Here is a 10,040-nt window from a genome sequence, read left to right on the forward strand (position 1 = left end):
GGAAAGAGGAGGGCTTGGAATAAAAGATCTGGAGCAGCAGGAAAAGCTGTTCTTCTTCCTGGAGGGCAGAGCCAGAAGAGAGGCTGCTGCAGGGGAGAGACCCTCATCCTGAGGGAAGGGTGAGTAGTCCATTTGATTTCTTTTCTTTTCACCCACTTACTGTTATTCTGCACCTTGCTGTTTGACCTCCTATAAAGTAAACCTTTTCCTTGTTGTACTCTGCCTGGTCCTCACGCCTGTTATTCGGCCACAAGGGAGGTCGAAATGTTTTGGGTGTGTGTGTGTGCGCTCTGGGCCTTCTCAAAGGAGCCTGGAACCAGAGTGGTGGCAGCGTCAGGTGACACCCCACCTGAGCCGTGACAGGGAGGCTAGGCCGAGGAGTAGTCACAGGGCCCAGCGGATCAGGGCTACCACCATAGGTTGTCAGTTGTTATTAATAGCGGCAACAATAGTTGTGACGGTAGTGGTGGCGGCGGCGGCTCCAAAGCGCTGGCGGAAGAGCTCCGTTTTGCAGTCCCTGCAGAACCGGCAAGACTTGCAATAACAGTGTTCCGCTGTTGTTATTGCCTGTCAGATGGCTGGATTTCGATCTCTTCAAGACCTTTGAGTCAGAGGGAGAGGAATTTCAAAGAGGCCAAAGCCTGGGTCCCCCTGACTCACCCCACTCCTTCTTGCTTGAGCGGCATCCTAGCCCCGTGGGATGAGCTTTCGTGAGTCACTGCTCATTTCTTCGGGCATCCAAAGAAGTGAGCAGTGAATCACGAAAGCTCATCCCCTGCCTCAAATTTTGTTGTGCTCCCTCTAAGCTGCGGAGTCCCGTGAGCCAAAATTCTCCTTTGTGAGCTCCCGGCATTCCAGTTGCGAGCGAGCGATTTGGCGACGGCATGAATTAGTTTGCTCCGGAGCCGTCCTTCCGGAGCCGAGACAAAAATGTGTGAGCCGGGGGGCTAACAAAACTATGAGCTGGCTCACAACAACTCAGCTTAGAGGGAACACTGGTCCTCAAGGTGCTGCTGCTCTCTCCTGCTACTACAGATAGATTGATGCGGCTCTCCGTCTTGATCTGGTTACCTTACGCCCCCAACCCCATCCTCCGCTCTCCGTAATCTGTAACCTCCTTCACACGTAGCTACTTCTTTTCCTGTGTTAGCTCGGGATTTGCCCACCTAAATTAGCAGTGCGCCCCTGTCATGACCAGTAGGTAAGCCTCTTGGAGGGTATCAGCCAAAGGTTTCCCCTGTATTTAGTGGGACTTCTGAGGACAAGTCCGTGAACTGTAGTAAACCAAGGCCCTTTGCCTCCCTGATCAGAATCGATGGCCAGCCTCTCTTGGATATTTTGCTTTGGGTTAGGACCAATGCTCCCTCTAAGTCGTGGAGTCTTGTGAGCAAAAATCCTACTTGGTGAGCTCCTGGCATTAAAGTTGTGAGCGAGCGATGTGGCTGCTGCATCAGTCAGTTTGCACTGGAGCCATTCTTCCTGAGCAAAGACAAAAATGTGTGAGCCGGAGGCTAACACTAAGCTCAAACTAACTCAGCTTAGAGGGAACACTGGTTAGAACCAATGCTCCCTCTAAGCTGTGGAGTCTTCTGAGCAAAAATTCTACTTTGTGAGCCACTCACATTAAAGTTGTGAACGAGCGATTTGGCTACTGCAGAAATCAGTTTGCTCCAGAGCTATCCTTCTTGAGTGAAGACAAAAATGTGTGAGCCGGAGGCTAAAAGACGTTGAGCTAGCTCACACTAACTCAGCTTAGAGTGAACACTGGTTAGGAATGCTGCTTGCGATCACTCAGTTCCACTGGTGGTTAACCAACGTCTCCAGGGTTTGCGATATGTTATTTTTGGGTGCTGAAACACAATCCCTCATACATGGGCAGGTTCAGGCCCCCCCCCCCCTTTTTAAAAAAAGAGATGTCGGAACTCTCAGGAGGGAAATGAAGTTTTCAATCTGTATACTTGGAACACTCATGAACTTTTAAACATCTTTAAAAGAATTTTGTCGGAAGAGATTCCGGAACTCCGTTCCAGCCCATCCCCCTCCCCAAAAGCCCCAGGCAGCTTCTATATTAAAGTTAAGGAGGAACTTTCCAATCAAAGGCTGTTTGCGCTCCGATACAGCAAGGGGGTCATTTGCCGATGGGAAGGGGAAGCTGTGATTCCTGACCACAATATAATCTGGTTGGATAACTGGAGCAGATAAGGAGCGAGATTCGAGTCCAGTAGCATAGAATCATAGAATGTTATAGTTGTAAGGGACCCTGCAGGTTATCTAGTCCAACCCCCTGCACTCTGCCGGAGCATAGCCGAAAGAGACCAAGATTTTTGGGGTGTAAGCTTTTGGGAATCAAATCTCTCTTCGTCAGATACAAGCAGGAATTGGGATCCCCATGCAGCACTCTGGTGTAGCGGTTAGGAGCACGGACTCTAATCTGGGGGAACCGGGTTTGATTCCCCACCTCCTCCATATGCAGCTGCTGGTGTGACCTTGGGTCAGTTACAAGTTCTCTTGGGAGTAGTTCTCGAGAGAGCTCTCTCAGCCCGGCCTCCCTCACAGGGTGTCTGTTGTGTGGAGGGGAAGGGAAAGGAGATTGTAAGCTGCCCTGAGACTCCAAGTGAAGGGTGGGGTATAAATCCAATCTTCTTCTTCTTCTTCTTCTTCTTCTTCTTCTTCTTCTTCTTCTTCTTCTTCTTCTTCTTCTTCTTCTTCTTCTTCTTCTTCTCCTCCTCCTCCTCCTCCTCCTTCTCAATGTCTCTTGATTTGAACACCCATTGGGGCCACCATAGCTGAGCTACGACTCGATGGCACTTTCCCACCACCATCGTGCCATACAGGTGTGACGGCTCCTCTTTCTGCTCTTCCCCGATTTGTTTTCATCCCGGCAAAGAGAAAATGTACACGGGCGGCTGCGCTGAAACATGGCTGTTGTTTTAAATTTGCAGAAAACGCGGAAGTGAAATTCAAGGACTTCCTCTTGGCCATGAAGAACATGATCTTCACCGAAGAGGAGGCCTTGAGCGTGGTGGAGCTGCTGAAGGAGAAATCGAACGTGATCCAGGACGTGCTCCAGAAGGTGAGTGCTGCCGCGGGACGGAACCGAGAGAGAAGGGGAGGCAGAACTAGCCGAGCCCTCTGAGTCAGAACGGCTAAGCTAGGTTGGCCCTGCTCAGTACTCGGGTGGGAGGCCACCAAGAAAGTTCAGGGTTTTGACGCAGAGGCAGGCGATGGCCAACCACCTCCAAACATCTCTTGCCTTGAAAACCCCCCCATGGGGTCGCCGTAAGTTGACGGAGACTTGACATGACTTCTCTCCAACTTTGTCCCAATCTGCCTGGCCCAGGATAGTCCGATCTCGTCAGATCTGGGGAGCTAAGCAGGGTCAGCCCTGGTTAGGACTCGGGTGGGAAACCCATGAGGAAGTCCAGGGTTGCTACGCAGAGGCAGGAAGTGGCAAGACACCTCTGAACATCTCTTGCCTTGAAAGCCCTACGGCAGGGGGTGGCCAAACTGTGGCTCGGGAGCCGTGTGCAGCTCTTTCGCACATATTGTGCAGCTCCCAGAAGAGCGGCGGGGGGGAAGCAAAGGGGAGGCATGTTTTTTCTCCCTCCCTCCCTCCCTCCCGTCTATTTGCTTTCTCTGTTTCTTTCTCTCTCTCTTTCTTTCCACCTCTTTCATTCTTTCTTTCCACCTCTCTCTTTCTCTCTCAGACAAATAAATATCATTCGCAAACAAATAAATATCACTGGACAGATAAATTATCATTATCAGTATCTGTTTTTGACCCCTTTTTTATTTTTGACAGTCTCATTGAATGTTCATAATTAAAAGCAAACCTGTGTGTTTTAAAAAATAAAAAAACATGTGTGTGATATCTGTTCCTGTCTCGCGGCTCTCAAACATCTGGCGTTTATTCCATGCGGCTCTTAACGTCGAGCGAGTTTGGCCTCCCCTATGGGGGGTCACCCTAAGTCGGCTGCAACTTGACGCCCCCCCCCCCACTTTGTGTCTCTTTATGGCCCTTGGTGTCTTCCAGAAAACAAGCAAAGAACTGTGATAAATTAATGCTGAACAATATTTCGTCAAAAATATATTATACAAAATAGTGTACAGATAATATAAATATAAATAGTAGGTATAGACGGTGGTCTCCGGAATGTCTTGCCGTTTCGACCATTTCAATACAATTTCTTCTTGAAATTGCAGTTATAATGATTGTCAAATCATCAGTGAGATCCATGAAATATTGATATGTTACCAGTTGAAATGATTTCTTGAGAGATACTACATGACTTTCGTCTTTCTTCAGAAGAAGATTACTGTCGAAACGGCAGGACATTCCGGAGACCACCGTCTACACTTACTATTTACATTTATATTATTTGTACACTAATTTGTAATAATATATTTTTGACGAAATATTGTTCAGCGTTAATTTATCACAGTTCTTGGCTCGTTTTCCGGTTTTTACAGTGACTGTGTCCAATTGTAACCCGTCCCTTGGTGTGTTCCCCCAGCCCTCCGTGAGACTGGCTTCTCTTGTCTTTTCCTTCTCTCCAGTGCTCTGTTGCTTTTGCAGGCTAGCAAGGGTGACTCGGCCGCTGCCGCCGCGCATCAGCTGCAGGAAAAGGAGAAGCTGCTGGTGGCCTTGAAGGAGGAGGGCGCCATCGCCAAGGAGCAGTGCAAGCAGCTCTCGCAGGTACGGCTACGGCTCCCCGGGGCAAAGAGGAGCCCATAAAACGTAGCCAGTGGGAAGGAGGTTTCACTTGTGGCAGCGTAGTCCAGACTGTAGTTACCAGCATGAAGCATTTGTCATGAAGCCTCGTTGTGGTCTGTAGGTCGGGTTTCCTTTTCCATCTTGTTGCTTGGGGGGGGGCAACAGTGGGAGGACTTCTGGAACTCTGGGCCCTGCTTGTGGACCTCCTGATGGCACCTGGGTTTGGGCCACTGTGTGATGCAGAGTGTTGGACTGGGATGGGGCATTGGCCTGATCCAACATTGGCTTCTCTTATGACTGGGGCAGTGATGCTCTGTCTTCTTGGTGCTTGGGGGGGGGGCAACAATGGGAGGGCTTCTGGAGTTCTGGCCCCGCTGGTGGACCTCCTGATGGCCCCTGGGTTTGGGCCAATGAGTGACACAGAGTGTTGGATTGGAGGGGCCATTGGCCTGATCCAACATGGCTTCACTTATGTCTGGGGCAGTGATGCTCTGTCTTCTTGGTGCTTGGGGGGCCACAGTGGGTGGGCTTCTGGAGTCCTGGCCCCACTGGTGGACCTCCTGATGGCACCTGGCATTTTGGGCCACTGTGTGACAGAGTGCTGGACTAAATGGGCCATTGGCCTGATGCAGCATTGGCTTCTCTTCTGTCTGGGGCAGTGATGCTCTGTCTTCTTAGTGCTGGGGGGGGGGCAACAGTGGGAGGGCTTCTGGAGTTTTGGCCCCGCTAGCAGACCTCCTGATGGCACCTGGGTTTTGGCCACTGTGTGACACAGAGTGTTGTACTGGATGGGCCATCGGCCTGATCCAACATGGTTTCTCCGATGTTCTTATCTGTCTTCAGCAGGGAAGAGAAAGGCATAAGTAAACTATGAAGGTGACAGGGAAGGTTGGATCGCATGGGACTGTTCCCCTCGTAGTATTGCCAGCCTGGGGTTGGCAACCAGAAGCGCTCACCTGGGAGTGGGGGCCCTAGCTAGTGATGTCACATCGGGTGCGACCTGGAAATTGCCTCATTGAATGGGGGGGGCACACTCTGAACCAAGAGGGAAGGCGGGATATAAATGTTTTAATAAATACATTTGACCCAAACTCTGTGGTTTAACCATAGAGCTTGGGGTGAATGCTAGAGTGTCCCCTGATTTGGTGACATTACTTCTAGGACAGGCCTGGAAGAGTTACGTTATGGTGCCACCGATCACACCCCCCCATTCCCCCCAGAATTTCCTCCCCGCTACCCGGCTGAGTGGAGGCAGGTGGAATCAGCAGTTGCTGGGAGGTTTCCTGCCAAAGTGGAAGGCGCAGCCTTCCCTACACCGAAGCTGTCCGCCAGCCAAGGAGCCATGTAACTGAAGCTTGTGTAACTGTATCCCATCTCCTGCATCCAGGGGTCATTTTGTAGAAAAAAAGGTGCAGGAGCTCATTAGCATAACTCATTAGCATAACACATTAGCATATGCCACACCCCCTGACCTTACCGGAAGTGTGTCAGAAGGCAACACCCACCGCTCAGGCTTCACTGGACTGTTTTGGATTGCTAGCTATTTTTTTGGGGGGGGAACGTGCAGCTCTGTCCTCACAGAGGAGGGAGAGCTTGTACTTGAATAAAACTTGGTCTTAAAGGTGCCACTGGACTGTTTTGGACTGGGGCGGGGCCTCTGCAGCTTGCCTGGCTGCTTCTTGTGCTGACTGAGGGCTGCTGGGAGCAGGGGGCGGGGCTTGTTGCATGTGCGGGGCTTGTTGCATGTGCCCGCCCACTGGGCTCTTTACTGCCGGAGCTCTGCTCCTGTGTGCTCCTGGAGGAAATTACCCTTGCCTGCATCCACGCAAAGTTCCTGAATCAAATCTACTGTCTCCTGTTTTAGTAACCACTTACGAAGGCGTCTCCCTCTCTACTTCTTCCATCTTGAGCAGTGCCAAGATATCCTTCCACCCTCCTCCTCCTCGTCCTCCTCTTCCTCCTCTTGTTCTTCTTCTTCCTATCCTCCTCCTCCTCCTCCTTTCTTATTTTAAATTTATGAATTGCTACTGTAGGGCTCTGGGCAATGTACAATATGAATGGCAACATACACTAGATAGAACAATTAAAATCAAACAACACTTTTAAAAAACAGATGGCGAACCAATTAATCCCATTTCAGATTGCCGGTCACTTCATGGGCTGGGGGGGATGGGGTAAGGCAAACGTAGAGAGGGGAAGAAGGTGCCAGCCAAGATGAAACGCCGTCACTATCCCCCGACCAAAGGCCTGACGGAACAACTCTGCCTTACAGGCCCTGAGGAATTGCATAAGGTCCCGCAGGGCCCTGATGGTATTCGTCATAAAGTTCCACCAGGTGGGGGCCAGAACCGAAAAGGCCCCGGCCCTGGTCTTTGAGGCTGAGGACAACCAGTAGGTTACTATCTGAAGAGCACAACGCTTTCCTGGGGACATAACGGAGGAGATAGTCCCATAGATACATTGGTCCCCGACCGCTCAAGGCCTTATCGGTCAACACCAAAAGCTTGAACTTGACTCAGTACTCCACTGGGAGCCAGTGTAGCTGGTGCAGCACCGTTCCCCTCAGGACCAGGGGTCATTTCCTACAGGAGCGGAGCTCCGGCAGTAAGGAGCCCAGGGGGCGGGCACATGCAACAAGCCCCACCCCTGCTCCCAGCAGCCCTCAGTCAAAGCAAGAAGCAGCCAGGTAAGTTGCAGAGCTCCCCCCAGCCCCCCCTGGCCAAAACAGTCCAGTGGCACCTTTAAGACCAGGTTTTATTCAGGTACAAGCTCTCCCTCCTCTGCAAGGACAGATCTGCATGTTCCCCCACCCCATAATAGCTAGCAATCCCAAACAGTCCAGTGGAGCCCGAGCATGGGTGTTGCCTTCTGACACACTTCCGGTGATGTCAGGGGGTGTGGTGTATGCAAATAAGCTATGCTAATGAGTTATGCTAATGAGCTCCTGGACCTCTTTTTCTACAAAATGACCCCTGCTCAGGACTCACGTCCCATCAGGACTTATCGCCCCTTACTCTTGAAACTCCTTCCGGAACACACGCATGGTTCCACCTCTCCTTCTCTCCCTCCCTTCAGATCTCTTTTCCGGCATGCACATCTCCTGGGAAGCCTTTCTTTGTCTTCGTTTCGGTAGCGGGAGGGTGTCTGAGGATGCTTGCAGTTGCTCACGTTCGGTCCTGGTCTCCCTCCCGCCCCCCCCGTCGGTTGAAAGAGTTGGCCAGCCGGTCTAAATACTGTTCTCTGATGTCCCAGGAGCTGGTTGCCGAAAAAGAAAGGAACAACCTGGTGGCAGCGAAGATGAGAGAGAGGATCGGCACGCTGGAAAAGGAGCACGGCGTTTTCCAGAACAAAATCCACGTGGGCTACCAAGAGAGCCAGCAGATGAAGATGAAGGTAAAAGGCGATTTTTGTGTTGTCATACAGAATCTGTTTCTACGCAGATGCTTTTAGGGAACGATGAATGATCGTTTTCAGAGCTTGCCAGCACTTTCTAAGCCAAGTACCGATATGTGGGATGATAGTTTGCTTCCAGTATATTGCAATTTATTGTTTTGTTGCTGTGATCATATTTCTCAATCTAAGTATGATTTTTGACAAAATAATAATAAGAGATGGGATTTGTACCCCACCATTTACTACCCGAGGGAGTCTCAGAGCGGTTTACAATCTCCTTTCCCTTCCCCCTCTCACAACAGACACCTTGTGAGATAGGTGGGGCTGAGAGAGCTCTTTCGAGGACTGCTCCTGAGAGAACAGCTCTGAAATAAGCAGCAGCTGCATGTGGAGTTATATAGCAGTTTATATGCAGGTGAAATGCAAGAAAATCCCTCCTCAGGTTTCTTTATTCAAAGATGGTTGCTTTTTGGAACAGAGTTAAACCAAAGGAGATGACTCAAATAGTAAAGCTGTGATATATCTGAATTCTTTTAGGTATGTCAAATGCCTGGTAACTCTAGTGATAGTGTAGACTTTTACTCCCCCCCCCTTTATTTTGTCTTTTTCTCTCTTAAGGTTGGATATAGGTATTTATGATCACCATGTAGTTATGAATTCACTTATGGCTTGTACATTTTTTATCTCTAATTTTAAAAAATTATATTTTTACCCAAAAAAATTGCACCAGTGTTTGTCACCTGGCAGCATGTGAATTTTCTCTGGAAAGTGACTTGCAGCATTTTCACATATGAGGTTGAAAACTGTTCTGTTTCCAGCTGAGTTGTTATGTGTGTACAGAACCTAGCTTGGCCAGAAGGTGCACTTGCAGTACAAATGCCTCTCTGAGATTTGTGCGGGGTGGGGGAGAGCAAATCAGATGATCTGCAGTTTCAGATGTAAAAGCTTTCAGGGTTGTAGGAATGGGAGGTATTTAAAGACTACCCAGTCCCAATCCGATTTCTGCAACTCACCTGTGAATCACACATTTAGATCTCTTTACAGAAGTTGTGAAAACAGATTCAAGCCCAGAAATTAAGATGCTGAATTGAAATGTGTGCTTATGTAGAATACTCTCGTCTGAAGAACAAAACTGAGATCCCCTTTGAGTAATATCCCTGTTAAGTAACTCACCTTTGCTTGTGCGTACCAGCAGTTGGGGAGGGAAGGGTGGAGGGAAGAGAGGGGGGAAATCCAGGGGGGAGGAGAACATGAGAAGAGCCCTGCTGGATCAGACCACTGAGGGTCCCTCTAGTCCAGCATCCTGTCTCACACAGTGGCCAGCCAGTTCCTCTGGAGGGACAACAGAAGGGCAGAAAGAACAAGGCCTTCATAAGAACATGAGAAGAGCCCTGCTGGATCAGACCAGTGGTCCCTCTAGTCCAGCATCCTGTCTCACACAGTGGCCAGCCAGTTCCTCTGGAGGGACAACAGAAGGGCAGAAAGAACAAGGCCTTCATAAGAACATGAGAAGAGCCCTGCTGGATCAGACCAGTGGTCCCTCTAGTCCAGCATCCTGTCTCACACAGTGGCCAGCCAGTTCCTCTGGAGGGACAACAGAAGGGCAGAAAGAACAAGGCCTTCATAAGAACATGAGAAGAGCCCTGCTGGATCAGACCAGTGGTCCCTCTAGTCCAGCATCCTGTCTCACACAGTGGCCAGCCAGTTCCTCTGGAGGGACAACAGAAGGGCAGAAAGAACAAGGCCTTCATAAGAACATGAGAAGAGCCCTGCTGGATCAGACCAGTGGTCCCTCTAGTCCAGCATCCTGTCTCACACAGTGGCCAGCCAGTTCCTCTGGAGGGACAACAGAAGGGCAGAAAGAACAAGGCCTTCATAAGAACATGAGAAGAGCCCTGCTGGATCAGACCAGTGGTCCCTCTAGTCCAGCATC

At 50.0% G+C, this 10,040-nt stretch overlaps 1 protein-coding gene across 1 annotated transcript in view; it reads left to right on the forward strand.

The window, feature by feature from the left end:
• The window catches only part of KTN1 (kinectin 1), a 128,991-nt gene that overhangs the window by 8,141 nt on the left and 110,810 nt on the right, over positions 1 to 10,040 (forward strand). Inside the window, exons 4-6 of the mRNA XM_015407425.1 lie at positions 2,943 to 3,073; positions 4,577 to 4,696; positions 7,967 to 8,107. Coding sequence (XP_015262911.1) covers positions 2,943 to 3,073; positions 4,577 to 4,696; positions 7,967 to 8,107 — 392 coding nt within the window. The remainder of the gene's footprint in view (positions 1 to 2,942; positions 3,074 to 4,576; positions 4,697 to 7,966; positions 8,108 to 10,040) is intronic.

This window comes from Gekko japonicus, unplaced genomic scaffold (assembly GCF_001447785.1).
Source record: "Gekko japonicus isolate JY-2015 unplaced genomic scaffold, Gekko_japonicus_V1.1 scaffold367, whole genome shotgun sequence".
Classification (NCBI taxonomy): Eukaryota; Metazoa; Chordata; class Lepidosauria; order Squamata; family Gekkonidae; genus Gekko; species Gekko japonicus.